Here is a 26,398-nt window from a genome sequence, read left to right on the forward strand (position 1 = left end):
GATTTCAGTAGAATACTTTACTAGTTTGGATTAGAGGAAAGCCAACCTGAATTAGAGAAAAAATCTGAACTGTATAAAAAGGAAAGGTAAATCACAGACTTTGTAATTTAATTACTGCTAACAAGGTTAAGGTTGCTAGATAGTGGATATAATACTACTCAAAGCACAGTGGTTCTTACCTCTGATTTCACATTAGAATCATACTGGAGTGTTTTGAAAAATCTGTAGGTACCAATGGTCTTTTCTTAAATAACATCTATTAAATCAGGGTTCTGTATTTTTTTAGTTTTGTTGGTGACTATGAAGCCTAAACAGAGTGAAGAAGCAGTACTTAAAGTTAACATATAAACATTTAAAGTATTCAAAAGTTTGTTGATGGAACATTTATTTCCTTTGTATTCTTGTTACATAACTGATTTATGAGCCCTCCTATTTCACATTCTCATCTGTAAAAAGAAAATATATGAAGATAATCTATTTTTTTAAAGAAAGAGAGAGAGAGAGAGAGAGAGAGAGAGAGAGAGAGAGAGAGAGAGAGTGTTAATATTTTTAGTTTTCGGCGGACACAACATCTTTGTTTGTATGTGGTGCTGAGGATTGAACCCGGGCGGCACGCATGCCAGGTGAGCGCACTACCGCTTGAGCCACATCCCCAGCCCATGAAGATAATCTATTTTTAAAAGTAATTCTTTTGTGATTTTATGAGGAATTAAACCAGATAATGCATGCAAATTTAGAACAGACTCTGGTATATAGTAGGTGCTCAATTAAAATTTGGGGGGTTATTTTTAGTGGAAACTAGAATTAAATTATTCTGAGCTCTCTCTTTTCTCCAAATTCACCATATCATCTTGACTTTTTATTTTTTTGTACTGGGGATTTAACCCAGGGTGCTTTACCACTGAGTCACCAATCCAGTCCTTTTTATTTTTTATTTTGATTCAGGGTCTTACAAAGTTGCTTAGAGCACTACTAAGTTGCTGAGGCTGGCTTAGAACTTGTGATCCTCCTCCCTCAACCTCCAGAATTATTGGGATTGATCCTCCTCCCTCAGTCTCCAGATTTGTTGGATTATAGGTGTGTGTCACCACACCCAACCCATGTTGGCTTTATTTACTTGCTTTTTTTTTTTTTTAATACTTTCAAAGTTAGTATATTCTATAGCAAGTAAAACAAATCACAATAATAGTAAAAATTTCTTTATATTTTATTATTTGGAAAATGAAAATATTTTACATTTTGTTATTTATTTTGGGCACCAGGAATTGAACCCAGGGGCACTTAACCACGGAGCCACACCCCTATCCCTTTTTTGTATTTTAGTTAGAGACAGGGATTTGCTGTATTGCTTGGGGCCTCATTAAGTTGCTGAGGCTTCCTTTGAACTTGCAGTCCTCCTGCCTTAGCCTCCCAAATCACTGGGATTACAGGTGTGTGCCGCCAAACCCAGCTCCATATATTTTGTTATTTTTGACAATAGTTAAATGAATAAATATTGGGTACCTATTAAAATGTAAGTTTTGTATTGTAATTAAATTGTTTAAATTCCTCCGTGGTTTATTGAAAGATAATGTTTTTAGGGATGTTTTCTGTGACTTCTTTTTTCTTTCTAGTAATAGAGTGGGTACTCAGTAAAAACTGAATTTTGAATGCTTTTTATAAAAGAAACCCAAATCTAGCTTATAGCCATTAATAATCTCAGAACCACTAATAATTAAAGAGACAAGATTGAATATGTAAGGTAGTGTTTGGTATAACCCATTATGTTTATAAAACAGTTTCAAACACATATTCTTATTTGATCATTGGATCCATGAAGATAAAGGAAACAGGTAAGGGCAATATAAAGAAAAAAAACATCTTAAGGGGCTGGGGATATAGCTCAATTGGTAGAATGCTTGCCTAGCATGCACAAGGCCCTGGGTTCAATCCCTAGCACCACCCCCCCAAAAAAAAGAAGAAACATCTTAATGCTTTAGGCACTAATAAAGAAACTTAATTGAGAATAGTTTTCTGAAATGTAATGTGCTTTAAAAAATCTCTTTCCTAATTTCTTACCTCCGAATAAGCCCCAAATTTAAAAAGTTTTGTCTTTCTTATATATATCCAGAGATAACCAAAAAATGTCTCTTACTAAACATTGGAAAATATCTCCTAGGGTGCACAATTGGTTCAAGTCGAGAATCACTAACACACCTTGCCTGCTCCTCCCTTCCTATGGTAGTTATTTTGATACTTAACCTCTCCTGCATCCTTTATGTCTAATTCATTACTGTTTCTACCTGAAAATATAATTAAGTATGTTCATTTCTTTCCAGATTCACATTACTATGCTGATCTTGCTGTTCCCATTACCTTTCAATTTAGTTTATCACATTAGTTGAAGTGAATATATTTATTTATTTATATTTGTATTTTAATTATGTAAATATTTTATATTATATTTATTTATATTTTTGCCTTGTACATGCTACCAAGTGAGCTATATCCCCAGCCTCTTAAGATGTTTTTTCTTTGTACCTGTTTCCTTTATCTTCATGGATCCAATGATCAAATAAGAATATGTGTTTGAAACTTTTATAAACATAATGGGTTATATCATTATATTTATATTTATAAATATAAATTAGGTCTTATTACTATCCTACTTAAAACATCCTCATAACATTCTATTACACTTAAGGAAAACTATCAGACTTGTTTTTTTTTTATTTCCCTGAAGTACAGGGGATTGAACTCAAGGATTCTTGAGCATACTAAGCAAGCTGTCTTTCAATGAGCTATACCCTGTCTCTACAAAACTTTTATGTCAACTCAGAGGCTCTGTATAAACTATTCCCTGTCTCTAGACTTACCTAATGCTTTCCCCTTTGTATTCCTCTTAGGTAATTTAAAGACAAGTATGTTATCTAATGTGCAAAATTATTAAAGTTATTAATGTGCATAATATTTGCTTAAATTTTATTATTTTTTCAGGTGTTATGAGTGTGATGAAAAATTATCAACGCATTGTAATAAGAAGGTTTTGGCTCAGATAGTTGATTTTCTCCAGAAACATGTTTCTAAAACACAAACAAGTAAGTTAAGCAATTCCTAAAGGAATGTGTATTAAAATATGATATTTCATATTTCATATAAAAAGTTTGTAAATTCATAAAGATACCATAAGATTTCACTGTGACATCTCAGCCTATAATTTGAGTAAAGATGTTATGTCATACATGTCACACATGGCAAGCTCATAATGTTACTTTTTTTTTTTTTTTTTTTAAACTAGGGATTGAACTCGGGGCCTCATGCATGCTAGGCAAGCACTTTACCTCTGAGCTACATTCCCAGCTCTTATAATGTTATCTTGTGATGTGTTTATATAACCAATCTGAAAGGCTTATCATGGGTTTTTAAATCAGACAGTCCTGAGTTCGGGCTCCTCAATTTATTGATTCTGTGGCTTTTACTCTTTAGTTTTCTTACTACAAGATTAGAATGATAATTCTGTTTTATGGGGTTGTTTTGAAGCCTAGAGATAATATTTGGTAAAGATCTAGAAATAATGTATAAAAACACTTTCATAGTGCTTGATACACACTTTTGAAATGGTATCTTATTATTTGCTATGTAATTGCAGTGCATTTATGATACAAACCATCTAGAGTTAGGCTAGACTTTAGCTAGAGGCTCAAGTTACCCATAAGACTGTCCTCACTTCAGACACTAGAAAGCTCAAGGGTTTCCAGGTCATTGCATTTCTAACTAGCTACAAATTGGGGGGTTTTGCACTAGTTCTTAAGATTGAATACTTGTAACTGCAGTTTTATTATAGCAAAAAAATTTCAGCCAAATGAGACTTAGGCCAAGGTTTTGGAGGGTCACAAATATGAAGCTTCTCTGTCCGCTCTACAAAGAATGAGGATTCTGCCTCTCTCCACATACACACACCCCCAAATCCACTTCTGTAACAATGTGCAGAATTTTGTTAACCAAGGAAAAATCACTGGAGCTTTGGTGTTAAGTTTTCTGCGATTTCATTATTTAGGCATAATTGATTGAGTCACTGGCCACTTTGATTTAATTCAATATCTTGTACCCCAGCCAGCTAGCTAATCATGTTCCATTTTTTTCTGGCAGGGACAGGCCCCATCCTGAGTCATCTCTTTAGCATAAACTGTCCGGTGACTTTAATGAGTCACTCTGTTAACATAAACCATTAACTGCAGTCGGGGGGGGGGGGGGGGGGGGGGGGGGGGGGGGGGGGGGCACGCAGCCCCCCCATGAATAACAAGCACCCTTTTCACTGTTGGAAATTCCAAGGATTTAAAGGGTACTTGCCAGGAAACTGGAACAAAGACCTGCCAATGATGTATTAGCATATACTTTGTTACTTATATTACTGTTACCTAACATAAAATTAATATACAAGTTCATATAAATTAAGAACATTGGGTCTGGGGTTGGGACTATGGTTCAGCGGTAGGGTGTTTGCCTAGCACATGTGAGGCACTGGATTTGATCCTCAGCACCTCATAGAAATAAATAAATAGATAGATAGATAGATAAATAAAGATATTCTGTCCATCTATAACTAATAAATAAATAAATAAATAAATAAAGTATTTAGGGAACCAGTTTTTTTTTTTTTTTTTTTCCATCTGAAAATAGTGCCTCCAACATGCCAGGCATTATACTTATTAAGCATTTAGTAGTGAAAGAAAAATAGTCTTATTTTCCAATCTTGGGGTTTAGAGTATAGTGAGGGAAACAAAAAATAAGCAAATATATAACTTCTGGTAAAGCTGCAATGAAAAGGTTGCAGAGACATGTAGTAAGTAATCCACTAGTCACAATGATCAGGAGAGACCAATGTGACTGAAATGTAGTTTATTGGGAGAGAATAGAATGAGTTGAAGTTATGAGGTAGGGGGTCTGGTCATACTGTTAGGAATTCCATGATGAAGAATATTTATTTGAAAGTATAATATAAGTTATTAAAGTATTCTAAGCAGGGAAGTATTACAGTCATTTCACTCCCCCTTTCCCCCACTCAGCTACATTAAAAAAACCCACATGTGGTGGCAGGAGGATCATAAGTTTAAGGCTAGCCTCAGCAGACTTAGCATGACTCTGTCTCAAAATGAAATCGGCTGGGTATGTAGTTCAGTGTTAGAGTGCCTCTGGTTCAATCCTCCTCTTACCAGAAAAGTAAAGATAACTGATTACTCTATGGAGATAGACTATAAGGGGTTGAGTGGGGCTGCGTGGTGTTTCAGTCAGCTTTTTCATTGCTGTGACTTAAAGACTGGACCAAAACAACCGTAGAGGAGGAAAAGTTTATTTAGGGGCTCAAGAATTCAGAGGTCTTAGTGCATAGAAGCCTGGCTCCATTCCTCAGGGCTGGAGGTGAGGCAGAACACCGTGGCAGAAGGGTGTAGTAGAGGGAAGCAGTTCATGTGATGGTTAGAAAGCAAAGAGAGATCTCTACTCTTTAGATACAAGATATATACCCCCTAGCCACACCCCCAATAAACTACTTTCTTCAGCCACACCCCACCTGTCTTCAGTTACCACCCCGTTAATCCCATCAGGGATTAATTCACTAATTAGGTAAAGGCTATGACCCTATCATTTCTCCTCTAAACCTCTTGCATTGTTCTTACCTGTGAGCTTTTGGGGGACACCTCATATCCAAACCATAACAGGTGGGGAGATCATTAAGAAGGTTAAAGGAGGCTATGTAATAGGGCAAACGAAAGACTAGTAGAAGCTGTGGTGGAAAGTGGGTGGGTTAGATATAGTGAATGAGGGAAAGTGAGAATTAAATCCAAACCTAGGGATTTTGATTGAGCAATTAAGTAAGGGGGAGTGAGTGAACATGGTAAGCGTGAGATCCCTTTGAAGTAAACTGAACTGAAACTGAAAAGTTATGTAGAAATATGGTTGCCCAAAAGGAAAAATATTGTTGCCAGTTATATCTCCTATGTATCTCCGATAATACAATTGTTTTTGTTGAAAAGTTCAGAAGTAGAGTGATACTTAGTTGGGAGTTCAGTTTCCAGAAGTTCTAGAGCAAAAAATGTTCAGTTGAAAAGCTATGTATCACCGTAATGAAACAGTAATGGTGAAGAAATTGGAGAAACTAGAAGTAAACTCAGGCTCTTGGACAACAAAAGAAATGATGAATTTTACCACGCATTTGTTAACTAAATTCAACAAACACTCATTGGATTTTTCCTTTTGCTCAGGCATGCCAGTCATAAATCCATTTCTTCTCTAACAAAGGATCAGCAAAATGTAGTGAAAGATATCTTATTATTTTATTTTTTGTGGTACTGGTGATTGAACCCAGCACCGTAACCATGCGAGGCAAGCATTCTACCCCTGAGCTCCATTCCCGACTCTTTTTTATTTTGAGTCAGGGTCTCACTAAGTTGCTCAGGGTGGTCTCCAATTTATGATCCTCTTGCTTCAGCCTCCCAAGCCTTTGGGATTACATGCATGTGTCACCATCTCCAGCTGGTAAAAACATTTAATACTTTAGAAAATGAAGTTGGTTGATATTCAAAGCTCTTCAGATATTCAAAGATGCACATAATGTTCAGTTGAAAAGGAAAGGAATTACAAGTGAGCTGGCTTTCAAGCTGACCCTCAAAGGATGAATTTTGGGCAGAGGAGAATAAATCACTTTAGGTGGTGGGAAACACTAATGGAAGGCTTAATTGTGTTTGTGGAACCATGAGTAGCACCTGGTAAATAGCGCTTGAGGAAGTTTGAAGGCATTCAGAGGTAGAGTGATACTTAGTTGGGAGTTCAGTTTCCAGAAGTTCTAGAGCAAAATGTTTTCAACTTTTTGGATCAAGCTACAGAATCTCTCAGGCAAGTTTGATTTAAATAGGATTTCTTGGTTGGCAGTTTAGAAGTTTTGGGGGTTAGTAATCCGCCATATTTGGATACAAAGTTTTTTTTTTTAATAAATACTTTGAAAATCAAATATGAATGTTGCTATCTAGGCTTGTAAGAATACTGATATGATTTTGTAGTTATTTTTAAGTGATGATTGCCAAGACTCTAGAGATGTAAAAATGCCTATATGTCATAATTCAAAGGAATGTGAAACTAATATTATATCTGGGTGGGAGAGTAACAATGATTTTTAAAATATTATTTTTATATTTTTGCACTAAGTAAAAATAACTAAGGTGGAAGAAAGCCTGTATCTGTACCTTACACATATTTTTATGTTATTTAGTGCCTGCACTAATTCCATTTAGAATATGTCTACTATAGCTTATCTACACACACAATCTGGGCTAGTACCCCATCCATCTCTAAAAATAAGTAGCTTATGGAATCATTAAATTTTGCTCTCAGTACCACTTGAGGCTCTTAAAAAATTACTGATAATTCAAAGAATTTTTGCTATGTAGGTTATATCTGTCAGTGTTTATCATGATAGAAGTTAAAAACGGGTTTTTTTTAACCATCAAATATTCGGATTTTTATAATCGGAAACTGTGAAAGTTTGTAAATTGAAAATTTGTCAGTAGAGAAATTTCTGTGCTTGTAAAACAAAAACATGAATATTCACTGAAAAATAATTCCATGACATGCTAACACAAACATATTTTTAGGAAAGATATTTTCAAAATGAAAAAAAGAAATATTTTTACAAATATCTTCAGTGGCTAGCTTATTAAAAAACAACTAGATTCTCATTCGCTTTTGATTCAGTCATTGTGATATTGTATGTCCTGTAAGTCTCTGAAACCTGCATTGTACAATTGAGAGTGAGTGAAGGTTTTAAGAAGCAAATAACACCTTAGATTTATTAAGGAAAAGTATTTTGACCTTAAGGACCCCTGAAAGGAAAAGGGTGTCTTCCTACCCATTTGAGAACTGCTGACCTAACATTTGTCTATATTTTCCATCTTTAGCATTATTTATTTACTAACACTCAGAATCCTTCTTGAGGAAAGGATTGGGACAGTGTTCTCTTCTTTGAGACACTATGTGTATACAGCACACTTCAGAATCTAGTTAACACATTGTTTATGCTGTTTAGCTTTCTTGTACATATGTGTCTTATTTTCTGTCCATTCCTTAAGGATAAATATGGCTTATGTTTTTGTTTCTCAAGTGACTAGATAGTAAATACTTGCTGAATTAAACTGAACTGGAATGTTAAACAGTTTTTACTGAGGGTAAAAACTGATAGGTAAGCTTTGTACGTTCACCCCCAACCAAACCCAAATTATCTGATTTATTCAGTCTTTTAATATATTTGAGTTTCCACCTCATGCCACATGACATAGTAAATTTTGCAGAAGCAGCAGTGTATGAAACAGACCTATTTCCCAGTTCTTGTAATTGCTGATCTTTCAGTCTAGTGAGGGATATAGACAAATCATACTTAGTTGTTGCTTGTTTAAATAATGCTATGGTGGAGTAAATAGAGGCAACTAATGGGAACACTTTGGAATTCTATCTAACCCAGACTAAAAAAGCCAGAACAATTTTATTTAGAGGCATAACCTTCTAAGCCAAAAGGTGAAGGATATCTAGAAATTATCTAGACAAAAAGGGGAAAACAGATATGTTTCAGGCAGAGGAAATAGCCTTGATGAAGGAACTTAATTGGTTCAGGGAATTCTATAGAGCTGAGAGGTTGTGTTTTATAGAATTAGGAGAATGGTGAGAGGTGAGATTCAAAATGTAAGTAGGAACAGATGTTTAAGGACCTGGTCAGTTTAGAGTTTGCCTTGAGGGCAGTGAGGAACTGCTGTTAGATTTTAAGTGGAGAAGCCTATGGTCAGTTTTGTATTTTAAACAGATCATTTGAATTATAGTATATAGATAGATAGGAATGTAGGCATATATCTGCCCATTAATTATGTTAATATTAATTTATCATGACTACATAAATATTTTAAGTTAATAGGTAACTGGGAGTTAGGTTTTGAGAATAAACAGGTAAGCTTCTTATTGTGTAGTTTAAGGTAGGGGAATTGTGGGGAAGCAAGTTTTTTCTTTTAAAAATTAAACTCCTTTTCAGCTGTTGAAATGGGCAAATTACATTAATACTACATGGCTGGTTTAGGTAATTGCATTAAGCAGTTGAGATGAACCCCAGTGCAGGTTCCCAGAAGAATGCTTACAGCTGTGTAGATTTCACATCTGATGTTAGAATTTGCTTAAAAAAAAAAAAAAAAAAAGGCAAACCCTTCCTTCAGTCCCCCACCCCATATACATAATATAAAGTTTATACATAATACAAGATTTAAAAGGTTGTATGTTACACAAGATTTAAGAAGAGCAAATAAATGTTCTTTTGATACAAACCAGAAATACATATTACTAAAAAGTAGACAAAAAAGAAAGAAAGAAAGAAAAAAGAGTAAAAAGATAAGTGGTTATTAGAGGTCAGAAAGGTAGAAATCATGAAAGGCAAGGGATAGAGAATTTTTAGGGCAGGGAAACGATTCTGTATGATTCTATAAAGATGGTTACATGTCATTTTGTACATTTAGAATTTACACCATCTAGAGTGAACTTTGAGTGATAATGATCTGTCAGTATAAGTTGATAATTTTTAACAAATGAACTGTTGTGGGATATTGATAATGGGGAAGGATGTGCATGTGTGAGGACGGGGCACATTGGTTTGATTTTGCTGTGAACCTAAAACCTGCTCAAAAAACATTTTTTTTTTTTTTTTTTTTTAAGTGAGCCATGTTCTCTGAAAGGCTTAAGAGATGTGCTATTTCAGTAGTCTTGTAAACTGAAGTATTCTATTAATGCTTATAAAATGCAGGAATTCTGGATGGAATAATATTGTTGAATATTGGTTTGCTTTTTGTGAACTAGACATGTGAGTGACAATTCACATTTTTTTCTAAATCAGTATTTTTTGTGGGGGGAGAGGGGCACCAGGGATTGGACCCAGGGGCGCTTAACCACTGAGCCACATCCCCAGTCCTTTTTTATATTTTATTTAGATACAGGGTCTAAGTTGATTAGGGCTTTGCTGAGTCGCTGAGACTGGCTTTGAACTCGAGATCTCCTGCCTCAGCTTCCTGAGTAGCTGGGGTTATAGGCATGTGCCACCATGCCCAGCCTATATCAGTAAATTTGACTTATATTTTAATACTGGTGTGAGGCCATTTTTAACAAGAAAATGAAATCTATTTTGTTTAATTCATTTGTTAATGCTCCTGGTATACAAAAGGCATGAAATATATTGGTACTTTTGTTTTATAAAGTAAAAGATTTCTGTATTTTTTAAAAAACTGACAGTAAATGGTATACTTGGGATCTGAAACTGTATCTAAGGATAAATAATACTGTGACCTTTTATAGCAACAATTTGAATGTGGTTTAATCCTTTTCTTTAAAAGGTTATAGTTTGGTCTTCTATAAAGTGATGGTTGTGCTCTTAAGAAATTTGTATTTTAAAAAATGAGCTGGGCATGTGGATCAGTGGTAGTTTTTGCCTAGCATGTGTGAAGCCCCAGGTTCAATCCCCACCACCACACAGTAAACAAACAAATAAATCAGAAATGAGCACAAAAAAAATAGTTATTTCTGTATATATAAGGAATTGAGGCAAAAAAGATGGTGTATGTCTTTAAAAAGCTTATTTTTATGTGAAGGGATTTAAATGCAAGGTTCCTCATCCAAACCACATAACACAGAAAATTACTTGAGTAGCCATTTTCTCAGTTCTCCAAATATGACCCATACCTAGTACCCTTCCAGATACATGAGGAGGTTAACTGCTTACAGTGGATTCCTAGGGCAGTAGCTTAATTCTTTTGAGGAATGATTGAATCAGTCTGCTATAAACTATAACTGATATAGCTTTGAATACAAATACCAAAGACATCAAGCAATTCATTACATCCAGTTTTTGCTTGAGATTAATGGCCTTTTCTTTCATAACCACAATTAGCCATTTCACTGGTATCTTAACTGTTACACAATTATAAACCTTATCTATTCTTTATTGTAGCATACAGGTTCATAACAAATAGGAGATCAAATTGTCGGTGTATAAATTCTGAAGCCATACTGCTTGTGTTTGAATTTTGACACTAACCAGCTGTATTCCTATTTTATCATCATTTCTAAAATGAGGATAGTTATCAGAGGTGGTAATTATATCACACTCTTACTCTAAATAAGTGAACTGCAAAATAAGTTTACTTCTTCCTTGCCAAAAGGGGAAAAAGAAGGAATGAAACGTACTCTTAAGGCAATTTACAAATACTCCTTCGAGAAAAGAGATCAATTTAATATTACTTGGCAACAAGCCCACTATTGATTATTTTCAGTTTCTCCCATGCTAAACAAAACTGCATCTTTGTGTACTTGCTCTTCCGTTTTGTAAGGTTAAATTTAAAAAAAAATTTTTTTGACCAAATTATAAACCTAGGTTAAATTTTGATTACTGTTGTTAAAGATTATGTGAAGGATATAATTAACAAGAGTGCCCATTTTCCTGTATTTAACTTTATCATTTAGTTTAGTTTTATCATAATGAAGTTTTTAATGTCATTATTCCAAGGCCCATCAGTCTTTCCTATATATGTTTTTAGCTTTTAGGGTCATGCTTTGAAAGTCTTTTTGCTCTCTAAGATTATAAAGAATAGTGACTTAAAATTTTCTGGGACCTTATTATTATCATTTTGTTATTGTTATTTTTGCTGGGGCTCTAACCCTGGGCCTCTCTTGTGCAAGTGCTTTGTCATCAAGCTACACCTCAGCCCAAAGACTTTTCAAAATATATTTATTATTTATTTAATAACCTTAAACTTGGTTTCTAAAAATGACAGTTGTATGGTCTTTAAGTGTTTAAATTATTTTTATGCTAGAAAAATTTGAATTTTATCTAAGATTACCAGTTTTTTTTGTTTGTTTTTGTTGTTGTTGTTTGTTTGTTTTACTTTGTTGGTACTTCAGACAGTTTTCTGTCTTGCAAGACCTGAGGTATGTACAAAACCTATGGGTCTATTCAATTAAGCAGCTGTTCTTTGACACTCAGATTATAGGCTTTAAGGTAAACTACAGAAATGTAAAAGGACTTTAAGAAATTTAGCTGGAGAGCAGAGGGTGTAGCACAGTGGGAGAGCACTTTCATAGGCCTTGGAATCAATTCAGGCCCCCCCCCCCCCCCCCCCCCCCCCGCCCAGTCTCCCAAGTTTTCTCTCAGTGTACTTTGCCTTCTGGGTCTATATTATTCTATTAGGAAAAGGAATATCAGAATACAGTGTTGGTAATATAGAAGTAATAAGGAAGGTTAAGTAGATTAAATCCTTTCAAATAAAATAACATTGAAATTTTCTGTGATTACTCTTTCTAATTATGGGCACCACTTTTTCATAGGTGATGATTGAACAAATGAAATGATAATCAAAATTTTGTATAGTTTGTCTTACTTGTTGGTGTTGTAGCAGCTTTGTCCATTTAATTATACCATACTTCAAAACATCTAGAAGTTTAGTCTTAAGGTATTTGATTCTATATTTATAAAAGGAAGAAGAGAGTTCTTAAAAGTGAAAATGATCTAAAATATTTGCACTGCCAGATGGAGAAAGCTTTTTTGTCTCTACAAACAAAATAATCAGAATCATTCTTAGAAATTATTAATTGCTTCTTATTAAAACATATACCTTCATGTATGTTAAATATTAAAAGTCTGATTCAGAACCCCTATTTTAAACTAGACTGTTAACTCTGGGCATTTTTTAATGAACATATATACAAATATGTATTCTTAGTTTCTAGAAGTTTTGCTGAAATATTGTTATAAATTTAATGCTTAACATCTCTCTATTATGTATCAATTCCTTTTACTTCAGTCATAAACCATAAGCATATAAATGTAATGGTTTATATAGTACCTGAACACAATGGACATTTTTGAATCAATTTAATTTAAATTGTTATATATTATAACTGTGCTATTGGTAAAGTTTAAAAAACTTGCGCTTTTACTTTAAATAAAATACTTGTTAAAAAAGGCATTTTTACAAGTATTTTAGTATCTTAGAAAATGTTATTCTGTTTTCTAGTTAGTTAAATTAACTGATTTGTTTAATATTCAAGTCTAGTAAGATTAATCTTAAATATTTTCTCATAGACTTAATGTAAAAGTCAACAAACAGACCCTTGCCACTTGTGTGAAGAGGCTATTTAACCATGAAATAAACTGTTTTTATTGCCATTGCCCTGTGGATATGTTCTTTCTGGCAGTGCTGTCCATATTTGGTGGCTTTGCATGGAGAGCCAGGTGGTGCTGAAAAGCATCGCACAGTGAAGCGTGGATATATCTAGGTTTGACATTTGTCATCCCTTACTGCTGAAAGGAAGGGGAAAATCTGTTTTTCCATATGTTTATGCTTTTTTTTTGCCTGCAGTTCTGTCCAGATGGTCTTATGAACATTGTTTACTTTGGTATGCCATCCCAGATGTTTTGAAAACTGACAAATAAATGTGGTACACAGACATGTAAATTATTTGCATGTTATGGTTTTTAAAATATTGGGGTTTTTTTGCGATTAAAATATAATTTTCTGAGGGTATTTTTCCAAGTGAATAATGTGTATTTTATACTTATATATAGTTATAATCTATAGTTTATTTTTCCCAACTATTCTGTTTTCATGTTAAAAAGCTAAAAGGCATTAGGGCGATATTTATTAAGAATGTTAGGGAAATACTTTGAGGAATCATATTTGTTTGGGGTTGCCAATGCCCATATCTACAAAAATTTTGCCCCACTATCTTTTATAATTAATCTCGTACATAAATAATGGGTGAGGATTTAAGTGGTAAAATGACAATGGATTTGTAATCAGAAAATTATCACTGTGACTGTAAGTAAGTCATTTAACCTGTCTGGGACTAAGTTTTATAAATGTAAAAATCAGAGTTAACTACCTTATCTGAAAAGGTGGAGTGAGGCTTGGATTTGATTATTCTTTGATTTTAAATTTCTTAAAAATCACTGTGAATGCATATACCTAACATACAAAAATCACTGTGAAACTATCTATTTGCAACAGATATAATGAGAGTCTAAAACTTGCCCATTTTAGGTTCTAATTGGAATTCCAGACATAAATAAGAGGCAGACGGTTCTGTCTACAAACCCAGCGAGGATCCATATCAGGCTTCCTCTGTGTACTGTTTCTAAAGTGTTGACTTTTTTCATTTGCCTTTGTATTCACTGGTAGGTTTGAATACTGTTGGTCTCTTCTGCCTTTTCCTTTTCCTCATGCCTCTATACTTCAGTGAGCTGCTTCATTGATTTTAGTGGCCTATGCTCTAAGCTGTAGTATAGGCTTCATTTCTCATCACTTATTTCAATATGTGGAGGACAGAAGAGACCTATTTTCTGCATTAACTTAGGATTCTGGGGTTGGGAATTAAAAATGACTCCTTAATATCTGGATAACAGATATCCAATAATTACTAATAATTTTTTTTTTTTATAAAAAGCAAACCAAAATAAAGGGAGAAACAGTTGATAAGGTTTACCCTCCCCCCAAAAAAAATGTTTACAGAATTGGAAGAAAAATATTTTCTATGAAAAAGATTTGCTTGCTGAAAAAAATATTAGAAACTACCAATTCATGAGAGATTTCCACATTAAAAAAAAATTTTTTTTTTTAGTTGTCAGTAGACCTTAATTTTATTTATTTATTTATTTGTAAGCGGTTCTGAGAATTGAACCCAGTGCCTCACACATGCCAGGCAAATGCTGAACCACTGAACTACAACTCCAGGCCTATTTCCACGATTTAAAAAGAAAAGTTGGGCTAGGCTAGTATGGGGCTCAATAGTAGAGCCCTTGTGTAGCATGAATGAGGTCCTGGGTTCAAGCCCTAGCGCCTCCCACCCCACACACACACAAAAGAAGGAAAGAAAGAAGACAAGATATTTGAAAAACACAAATTCAATGTGAAACACAAAACAGATATCAGCAATTCAGAAAATTCAATAAGAAATAACCTTGAGAGAACAAATATTCAGAATGTGTAGGAAATGATTAAAGAAAGAAAAAAGGGAGATCAGATAAACAATGGACATGAAGAATGGCTCACAAAGATGTGGATTTTGGCACAAATTGCATTTTGAAAAAAAAATTTTTAGTTGTAGGTTGATAGCATGTCATTATTTTGTTTATTTTTATGTGGTGCTAAGGATCAAACCCAGTGCCTCTTGTATGCTAGGTAAATCCTCTGTCACCGAGCTATAGTCCCAGCCCCACAAATTGCATTTTTGAGGAGATTCTCAGAGCTGTTTTTCAAATACATAGTGGTTACCATGCTAGGCACTTTGCAGTTGTTAGCTCATTAAATATTTATGAAAACTATGAGAAAATGTGTTGTACTTGATACTTGGTGGTATAACAACTATTTGCATTTATGTATTAGCTACTAAAAGTAATCCAGAGAGATGTATAGTGACCATTTCAATTCATTAATTTTAGGGCTTCTTCGTTGTTATTAAACATGAGCTGGTAATGTAACCTTCAGGTCTATATTAACAGCACAGAACAGCTATTTATTGTACACTTGGTATTTTACTTTAAAAAAAATTTTTTTTTGTAGTTGTAGATGGACAACATGTGTTTATTTTATTTATTTATTTTTATGTGGTGCTGAGGATCAAACCCAGTGCTTCACATGTGTAAGACAAGTGCTCTGCCACTGAGCTATAGCCCCAGCCGTGGTATTTTACTTTTTGTATTATACTATGGCACTATTTTTTTTTAAACTTTGAATTTTGACAAGTTCAAATTCACAGGAAAGTTGCAAGAATAATAGAAAAAAATTACCACTATAAGATGCTGATTTTTTTGATCCTTCATTTCTTTTGTTTATTAGTTGTCATTTCTAAGGAACTGCTCTTTCCTTTTCCCCCTTTTAAAAAAATCCATTACCTATTCAGACACATTCTATGTGTAATAATCCATTATACTACCCTACTACATTGGGCAGTAGGAATCTATTCAGTATGGTGCCTGTGTATTTTGATATAGTCCCACTATTTTTGAATACTTTCTTATTCTTTGATACAAGAGAAATGTTATAGGCTTATTTTGCATCTTTCCTGCCCTATCAATCCTCATTCCTTTTAGTGGAGAGTGGTATTTAGAAACTACCTCCCCCCCCCCCCCCCACTGGGTACTAAACCCAGGACTTCAAACATGCTAGGCAAATACTCTACTACAAAGCTACATCTCCAACCTTTAGAAGCTAGATCTTTTCTACTTTTTTTTACCATATTTCTTTACATATACTTTTAAAATTCATCTAGAATTTATTTATGTGATGTGAGGCATAGATCTGTACATTAAAATGAATTTCATAGTGATAAGATAGAAAATCAAAGACATTTGTGTTTGTCTTTTAGGAACACTGATTCAGAGAGATAATCTTATTTAATTTTAAATAATATATTTACATTGTCAAGTGACACTTAAAATTTTATGTCTCATGTCAGTTTTGTTTTCTTTAACTTGTAGATGCATTTTCAAGAATCCTAAAACTTTGTGAAGAAAAATTTGAAGCAGGTGAAATAAAGAAGGGAAGAAAAGGCAGCAGTGTACCATCTGTAAAAGGAATTATAAATTTAGGAAATACTTGCTTTTTTAATGCAGTCATTCAGGTAAATGTCACCAAAGATTAATAAAATATAAAGAATTTTTCATTAAATGGGCATTCAGCATACCTTTAAGTGATTGAACGACTGCTGAATGTTTACTAAAAATTTCTTTCTGCTTTCTTTTTATTGTAGGCTGTCTTTGGCCATCACCATATGCATAAACCTTTTACACAGTTCTTCCGAAAGGCCTTCTATGTGTTTTACCATGGTTTCATCAGTAATAGTGACATTTACTAAATATGAAATGTACTCATTTCAAATTAAAATGTTTTAAATAGAAATTTTGCTATGCTGGATGAAATTTGACACTTTCTTTTAATATTTATTTTTTAGTTTTAGATGGACACAATATCTTTATTTTTATGTGGTGTATTTTTATGTGGTGCTGAGAATCGAACCCAGTGCCTCACGCATGCTAGGCGAGCACGCTACCACTTGAGCCACATCCCCAGCCCGAAATTTGACACTTTGAGAGAATATTCATTTCGTAAGATTAGAGGCATAATGTAACTGAATCAGAAGACTTTACTCTCTTTTAGAACTTGGCCCAGACTTACATACTTTTTGAGCTGATGAATGAGATAAAAGAAGATGGTACAAAATTCAAGATTTCTCCTTCCTCAGAGTCTCAGTTGGTGAGTAAGAAGTATACTATCTGGATAATGGCTGTTTTCAGATCAGCTGCTGATGTTCCCAAAGTGTCTTATTTCTCAGAACTATCAATTGGGATAGGAGTCAGAAGACTTTTTTAAAAAAGAGAATTCAAAAGCATTTTGTGAAAATAAAACAGGTTTGACTTGTTGAGCAAAATAGTACCCCTATTTTGTGGTTGCTGGTGACATTTATTTAAATTTAACAGTAGACTTAATCAGCACCTGGAGGTTCTTTTGAAGCCTAGTCTGATGATGGATTTTTAAGAAAGAAAAAACAATAATAAAAAAAGAGCCCCTGACATTCAGAACCTGGTTTAACTCCCACAGTGAGGCCATGTTTGGAGAATCTCACAGAAGAGAAGCCTCACACTAGGTTTCTCTGAGGACAGTGTTAAAGTGAGACAAAGCAAGATCAGTTCATAAATTTGGTCTAAACACACAAAAACAAGGTCTATCTGCCATTTAGGAAATCCCAGTAACCTCTCTGTCTTGGACAAAATGAGAAATGAATGATTGCTACTTCTTTAACAGATATAGTTTTATCCTCATCCTCATCCCTTCTCTCTCCTGAGATAAGACTTACTGAGATACTCAGTTGTAGTATAGCATTATCTCCATTTGCTGGTGGCATCCAATTTAGAGTAAATCTCCACTTCCTTAGTTCCCTCCCCAAATTACCTAACCAAATCCCAAATCCTTCTTTATAGAACCTCTTACTGGGACACTTCATGGTTCTCCAAGGTGTGTGTTCTACCTCACTACAACAAGTGATCAACTTAATTCAAGTGTGTTCCTGGAGGACTTTGCCTGGAGGGCACTGAGACTACAAATAATAATGTTAGTTAGAAATTGAGAGTTTTGATAGAGGAAAAGAGTGTATGTGGATAGTTCATGATCTGACCTTTGAAAACAATTAAAAAGGAGATTTTAAAAACATTTAGCCCAATGAAGTAATCTCAGATTGTTCTTTCAAAGACAAAGGGAATAATGTATTTTAGAAAGCAAAACTTGGGAGAAAAATAATTGGGTTAATCCTTCGTATAATCTTAGCTGCTTTTGTCAAACTTTGTTTTTCTTTTTTTTAGTTGTTGATGAACCTTTATTTTTTATTTATTTATATGCGGTGCTCAGGATCGAACTCAGTGCCTCACACATTCTAGGCAAGTGCTCTGCCACTGAGCCTGAGCCCCAGCCCCGAACTTTGTTTTTCTGTAAAAGAGGAAGACGGTGTACTGATTTTTGTCACATAATTCCTCATTCCTTATTTTTTTACTAAAATATTTGGGGAAAAGAAGTGTATGGAGTTTTTGCTAGTAAATATAACTTATGATTATTTGTGGAAAAGTAAAAATATCAAGTAGATTAGTAGTTTTATTTATAGGAGAACCCGTTAAGGGGCAGTTAAAACAGCTAAGGATTAATGATTAAACTCAAGATTTATTAAATAAAGTGCAGCGGATATGAAAATAGTTGTTTTCCAAGGTAAAACATTTAATCCTATTTTCTATTTTTATATGTCCATTTTATAAAGGAATAACATTTCTTAACATACATTAGCCAATTTCATTTAAATAAAGTGTAACTCTTAGATTTTTAAAAATAATGTTTTAAAACTGTGTGTTTCTGACATAGAGTTGGTCATGTTTTTAAAGGATCCATTAGTGGTGGAACTTTCAAGCCCTGGACCGCTGACTTCAGCTTTGTTCCTGTTTCTTCACAGCATGAAGGAGACCGAAAAAGGACCACTTTCTCCTAAAATTCTTTTTAATCAGCTTTGTCAGAAGTGAGTGCATCTACCTTTTTAGTATAAATAATCCTGTTACAAAACATTAATGCCTTCATCACTTAACAGGAGTAGTTCCATTCTGTGACATTGCTATTATTGCCCAGACTATCATTATAAGGTACTGCCATTTGTGTAGTTATGCCTTTGTGCATTATGCAAATTATATTTCATAATACTCTGAAGAAGTGATTTTTTTTATCCTCATAAGTATAGAAGGAATTGGAGACTTTTAGAAATTAAGTTGCTAACCAAGTATGAGAGTGACAGTGCTGAAAGTGAAATAGAAGTCTATATTGGCTCAATGTTTATCTTGTCTCAAGCCTCTGAGACAATGCTGTAAAGTAAGAAAATCAAAGAATCCTAAAATCTAGAAAGTATTATAAAGGTAATCTAATCTAGTTTCTTTTTTGTGCGTGTATATGTTGAGTATCAAATCTAGGGCCTTGGTGCAATTTTGGCAAATTCTGCTACTGAATTATATTCCTACTCCCTGGCTTCCTCATTTTTAGAGATGAACTTTGAAGAAAATAGAGTGTAAGTGCATTTCTCAAACTATTATTACATATGTAAAAACAAAAATTCTTATGTGCCTGTAAATAAACACATTACCATGAAGGACTTGACTTAACATTAATGCATTCATGCATTTCTTTATGTATGCATGATGTATTAAACATGGCCCCTGTCTTCATGGATCTCATAAGCTAGTCCAGTACACAATTACTGAAATATGAAAACAGAATTTCTTAAATGTGAATTTGTATTTTAAAATTTCAAACTAGTTATCTGTGCCATGATATTTCAAATGTAGTTTAAAATATAGAGAATTTAGTGTATGCTTCACTTGACTGACAAATGCTATTTCTTCAGAGTCTAGAGACCAAAAAACCTATCAGTGGCACACACCCGAAATCCCAGTGACTCAAGAAACTGAGGCAGGAGGATTTCAAGTTCGAGGCCAGCCTGAGCAACTTAGCAAGACCCTGTCTCAAAAATAAAAGAACTAGAGGTGTATCTTTGTGACAAAGTGTCCCTGAGTTCAATCCCCAGTGCTAAAAACAAAATAAAAATAAACAACTTGTCAAAGACTCAGAGAGATGGGTGGCTCAGAGAGTTCAATTTTTAGGTCATTGTATGCTTTAAAAATTCATTTTTGGTGCCAGAAATGTTTTGTTTTGTATTCTTTTTTTTTTTTTTTTAAAGAGAGAGAGAGAATTTTTTGATATTTATTTTTCAGTTTTCAGTGGACACAACATCTTTATTCTTTTTATTTTTATGTGGTTCTGAGGATCGAACCCAGTGCCCCGTGCATGCCAGGCAAGCGAGTTACCGCTTGAGCCACATCCCCAACTCATTGTTTTGTATTCTTATACTGATTCTATAAAGATTCATAAAATAGAAAAGTTATTAAAATAATAGGTGCTCATAGATAAAAATTCACATTTCTCACCACCCTTATACCTCAGAAGTAACTGTTATAGGTTTAAATGAAATGCTTGAGACCAGACATGTTTTGGATTTTGGATTTTTTCAGTTTGGGAATAATTTCATATACATAATGAGATCTTCAGAAGAAAATGAAAGTCTAAATACTAAATTCATTTATGTTTCATATACACCTTATATATGTGTAGCCTGAAGGCAACTTTTTAAAATTTGTTCTGTTAGTTATACGTGACAGTAGAATGCATTTTGACACATCATACATAAATGGAGCAGAACTTCTCATTCTTCTGGTTGTACATGATGTAGAATTACACTGGTCGTGTAATCATGTATACACATAGGGTAATAATGTCTGATTTATTCTACTATCCTTTCTACTTCCATACCCCTACCCTTTCCTTCACTCCCCTCTATCTAATCCAGAATAATTATTTTTTTCCCTAGCCCCCCACCCATTGTGAATTAGCATCTGCATATCAGAGAAGACATTCAGCCTTTGGTTCTTTAGGATTGGCTGAAGGCAATTTTATACAGTATTTTTAAGTGTACCTACATTTTGACTGTGATGTGTCAGATGAGTTCAAGTGGGAAATTGTTTTTGGATGCTCAAGAACTTTTGGATTTTGGAGCAATTCTGATCTTGGAATTTCAGATTGGGGATGTTCAGATTGTATTATCTGTTTCTTGTATTTTCAAAAGTGATTATGCATACACAGATATACGTATGCCAATTATTTGCAACTTGCTTGTTTTGCAGATATGTTTTATACACCTTTCCATATTAGCACTTATAGACATAAGTTATTAGAGTATATATGTGTGTGGGTATCATATTAAACTCATGGGAGTACATCTGTGGAATAAATTTTTATGAGTACAATAACTTGATCAATATTATTTGAAAAATTTTAAACTGCATTTTCTTTTGTTATTGTATTTATTACTTAAAAAAAATTTTTGTAGTTGTAGATGGACAATAATGCCTTTATTTTATTTCCTTACTTATTATCCAGTGCTGAGGATCGAACCCAGTGCCACATGTGCTAGGCAAGCATTCTACCACAGAGCTAAAGCTCCAGCCCTTATATTTACTTTTAAAAGATATATACTAAGAGCTGGACATAGTGGCACATACCTGTAATCCCAGCAAATTAATGAGTCCCTAAGCAACTCAGTGAGACCCTGTCTCTAAATAAAATACAAAAAAAGGGCTGGGGATGTGGTTCAGCTGTTAGGTGCCCCTGAGTTCAATCCCTGGTACCAAAAAAAAAAAAAAAAAAAGTGATATACACTAAGAAAAGTATTTTAAAAAAATCTGTCAAAGATTTAATCCATTTATGTATGGATATATTTCTGAATTCTGTTCTGTTTCATTGATCTGTATATCTTATCATTACCCTGAATTCTATACTGTCTTGAGTACTATAGTTTCATAGTAAGTTTTGAAATTGGATAATATGACTCTTCCAGTTTTGGTCTTCTTTTTTAACTATTCTAGCTCCTTTTTTTTTGGTATTGGGGGGTGAACCCAGGGGTGTTCTTTACCAATGAGCTATATTTCCAATCCTTTGTATTTATTTATTTGGGTACCAGGAATTGAACTCAGGGGCACTCCACCACTGAGCCATATCTCCAGGCCTATTTTGTATTTTATTAGCCCTATTTTGTATTTTATTTAGAAACGGGGCCTCACTGAATTGCTTAGTATCTTGCTTTTGCTGAGGCTGGCTTTGAACTTGCTATCCTGCCTCAGCCTCCCAAACTGCTGGGATTACAGGTGTGTGCCACCAGGCCCAGTTTTATTTTTTATGTTGAGACAAGGTCTCACTAAGTTGCTCTGGGCATTGCTAAATTGCTTGTGAATTTATAATCCTCCTGCCTCAGCTTTTCCAGTCATTAGGATTATAGGCACGTACCATCATGCCTATATGAATTTTAGAATCAGGTTTGTCAGTTGAGATCATATTGAATGTGTAGATCAATTTGGGGAGAATTGATAGCTAACCATACTGAATCTTCCAATGTATGATTTTATTTATTTATTTATTTTTGGTACCAGTGATTGAACCTAGGGCACTTGATCACCGACCTACATCTCCAGCCCTTTTTATTTTGAGATTGGGTCTTACTAAGTTGTTCAGGGCCTCACTAAATTGCTGAGGCTGGCTTTGAACTGTGATCTCCTGCCTCAACCTCCTGAGCCATTGGGATTACAGATGTGCACAACCACGCCCAGCATGATTTTATCTTTTTAGGTGTTTTGTTTGTTCATTTTTGGTGGTATTGGGAACTGAACTCAGGATGCTGTATCACTGGGCTGCATCTCCAGCCCTTTTTATTTTTTATTTTGAGATAGGGTCTTGCTGAGTTGCTGAGACTGGCCTAAACTTGCCATCCTCCTGCCTCAGTCTTCTGAGTAGTTGGGGTTATAGGCATGCATCTTCAAGCCTGGCTCTTTTCAGTTGTTTAGGTCTGTAATTTTTCTTTTCAAGGTGTATAGTTTTCAGCATACAAATCTTGCATATATTTTGCCAGATTTGTCCTAAGTGTTTCATGCTTCTTGTGTTATTTACAATAGGTGTTTGTATATTAACCTTATTTCTTGCTCTTGCCCAACTCATTGGGTCTAGAAGCTTCATGTAGATTGTTTTGAGATACCCTGTATAGACAATAACATCATTGGCCAATAATGATAGTTTTATTTCTTTTTTGCTACTTGTATCACTAGCAAGACTTCTGGTACAGTGTTGCCTTGTTCCTGATTATGGGTGAGAACATTCATTCTTTAACACTGTCACAATGGGCAAAAGGTGTGACTTATGTAGTCGAGGGGAGAAATGAAGAATGTCCTCGCGCTTCCCTTTTCAATGCTTTATTTACTCAAATCACTCAATATAATTTCACTGTATAGATTCTTACTCAAGAAAATGACAATCCTTAATGTTAGGCACTGCAATAGACATAATCAATTCATAGCAAACAATTCTAGATTGATTTTAAGCACTACAAACACTTAATCATGACATGCTCATTACAAACATTCCATCTGCATGCTAAGCTCAAGTGTCAGATCGAAAGTCTCAAGTCTTATGCTCTAAGTCCAGCAGATGCACACTCACTCAGACTGTGGTGATCAGATCAGGAACCAAGGCAGGCTTTTCTTGGGGTGGAGCTGATGGCTGGCTGAGGAGGTGGTCATGGGGAGAAGTCCTTTTCTCACCAGAGTCAAGAGACTGCTATAGAGTTTGAGACCAGTGAGAAAACACAGGATCAGGCAGATGAGAAGAGTTGTGATGTCAGTCCAGGTCCTCATCAGGCTCTCAGGCTTGTGTGCATTGGTGTCGGCTGGCTGAATGTCTGTTCATTTGTTCCATCATTTATACTAAATTTTGGGGCTTCTGACCACCCCTTCAATTCCTATCAGCTGCTACTGCATTTCTCAGTGATGTCATTTACCCTGAGGTTAAAGCATCTGGTCTGGTGGTCCCCACCCTGATTTTCTTGCTTCTCGCTCTTATCTGGATGAGGGCAACATGCTAGAGACTTCATTCTGAGTTTATCAAGGTGGGGAGAAGTGACTTGTTTGTGCCTGAGGGCTATACTGGAGGGCTACATAGGTGTACCTGATGAGACTGCAGGTTTCAAACTGAGTTTTAAAATGGAGTTTCTTAGGCTAAGATCTAAAGCCATCCTTACAAACACATAAGAATAATCAATCATTGGGGCTGGGGATGTGGCTCAAGCAGTAGCGTGCTCGCCTGGCATGCGCGCAGTGCTGCGTTCAATCCTCAGCACCATATACAGATAAAGATGTTGTATCCACCGAAAACTAAAAAATAAATATTAAATTCTCTCTCTCTCTCTTTATTTATTTATTTATTTTTTAATCAATCATTTCCTCCCAGCATGCTCATCTAACATGCATGAAGCACCACATAAAAATAAAGATATTGTGCCTAGCTCTAACTAAAAAATAAATATTTAAAAAAATCAGTCATTCTAGGATCCCCCCCCCCCTTTTGTACTGGGAATTGAACATGGAAGTACTTTGCCACTGAACTACATCCCCAGCCCTTTTACTTTTTAAAAAATTTTTGAGACAGGGTTTTGCTAAGTTGCTGAGGCTGGCTCAATTTCCTGTCCTCTTGCTTCAGCTTCCCAAGTGGATGGGATTATAGGTGTGTGCCACATAGGTTTTTGTAGATACCTTTTATCAGAATAAGTAAATTCCAATTTGTCCCCCCACCAAGAGTTTGTGTCAAGAATGGGTGTTAGAGCTGGGATTGTGGCTTAGCGGTAGAGTGGTCACCTTGCATGTGTGAGGCGCTGGGATTGATCCTCAGCACCACAAAAAAATAAATAAATAAAATATTGTGTTCAACTATAACTAAAAATGTATATATGTGTATATATGTATTTTAAAAAAGAATGGGTGGTAATTTTTTTCAAATGCTTTTTCTGCATCTACTGAAATAATGACTTTTTTTTTGGTCTGTAGAAATAGTGAATTGTACTGATAAATGCTCTGAATAGCTTAACTGAAGTATATTTTACATAAAACATACTGCACATATTTAAAGTTAAGTTTTAACATATGTGCCCACATTACCACAACCACTATAAAGTATGTATTCATCAACCCCAAAAGTTTCCTTAGGCCCCCTTGGTAATCTCTTTGTTTGGATCTCCTCCCCTAAACTCTATCCCTGGATTATTGCTTATCTGTTTTGTTACTATAGATTAGTTTGCATTTTAATGAATTCTTTAAAAATGGAAACTAGAGTGTATATATATTTTTAATCTGGCTTCTTTCTCTTGGAATAATTATTTTGTGATTCATCTATGATATGTGTATATGTTGATTGACTTTTGAAAGTTGGACCAATATCATGAAGTTTCGGTTATGTTGGTGATTAGCAGACACTTGAACCACTTTTGAAGAGTGCTACTTGGAAATAAGTTCAACTTACTACTTCTTCTTCTTCTTTTTTTTTAATAACTATTATTTTGAAATAATTTTAAATTCACAAGAAGTTACAAAATAGTTCAGAGTTTCCATGTACCCTCTTTCCAGCTCCACCTGTGATAATGTTTCACAATACATTGTCAAAACTAGAAAATGGATATTCACACAATATTGACCACTCTGATACAGATCTTATTTCACCACGTTTTACATGAATTCTTTCTTAAAAGATTCAGAGATGTTGTAAAGTGATTCTGTTTTTTCATTCTCACCCATGCCTGTCTTTGCTTCCTATACTACTTCATTTTGCTAACTAGTGTTATGTGCTGAGCTTTTGGTTCTGGGGCTGGGAGAAAAAAATTGTCCATGAGGAAATGTAATCAACTGGACAAGATGTATGCTTGAACAGCATTACTCAGAAGACACTTGATCCTAATTTTTGTAATCTTCTGTGTGCCACATAATCTCAATATAGGATAAAAGTACTGTACTCTGGGTATGTTCTCCAGTTTTTGTTTTTGTTTTGTCCTACTGGGATCAAACCCAGGGCATTGTATGTGTTAGACTAGCACTCTACCACTGAGGTACATCCCCAGCCCATCTTAGTGTTATTTTCTAATTACTATTTCACTCTTCATCTGTGTTTAGCTTAGTATTATAATTTTTGTATTTTATATCAATGGTTTTATTTTATTTCTAGTATTATTAAATTTATTATTATATTATTATTTTTTTTCTAATTTTGCTTAAAATTTGGTTCTAATGGCATTTACGCCTCTCCACAACATATTGTAATGTTTTTGGACAGTTTTATAAAATTTATTTGCTTTATGCAAACTTATTCTAATTGTTGATTTTTTTAAAAAAAAAATTATTTTAGTT

At 34.4% G+C, this 26,398-nt stretch overlaps 1 protein-coding gene across 6 annotated transcripts in view; it reads left to right on the plus strand.

The window, feature by feature from the left end:
• The window catches only part of Usp45 (ubiquitin specific peptidase 45), a 77,769-nt gene that overhangs the window by 15,957 nt on the left and 35,414 nt on the right, over nt 1-26,398 (plus strand). For 4 of the 6 annotated variants that reach the window (XR_011707714.1, XM_071613183.1, XM_027928412.2 and 1 more), the window contains exons 5-8: nt 2,977-3,077; nt 16,526-16,668; nt 17,205-17,300; nt 18,971-19,101. Coding sequence is in view for 5 of the 6 variants with exons in the window: in XM_071613183.1 (XP_071469284.1) it covers nt 2,977-3,077; nt 16,526-16,668; nt 17,205-17,300; nt 18,971-19,101 (471 nt within the window). In the remaining variant the exon portion in view is untranslated. Of the gene's footprint in view, nt 1-2,976; nt 3,078-16,525; nt 16,669-17,204; nt 17,301-18,083; nt 18,156-18,970; nt 19,102-26,398 lie in introns of those variants that run through there. The other 2 variants (XM_071613184.1, XM_071613185.1) reach the window with 2 other exon arrangements.

This window comes from Marmota flaviventris, chromosome 6, assembly GCF_047511675.1.
Source record: "Marmota flaviventris isolate mMarFla1 chromosome 6, mMarFla1.hap1, whole genome shotgun sequence".
NCBI lineage: Eukaryota > Metazoa > Chordata > Mammalia > Rodentia > Sciuridae > Marmota > Marmota flaviventris.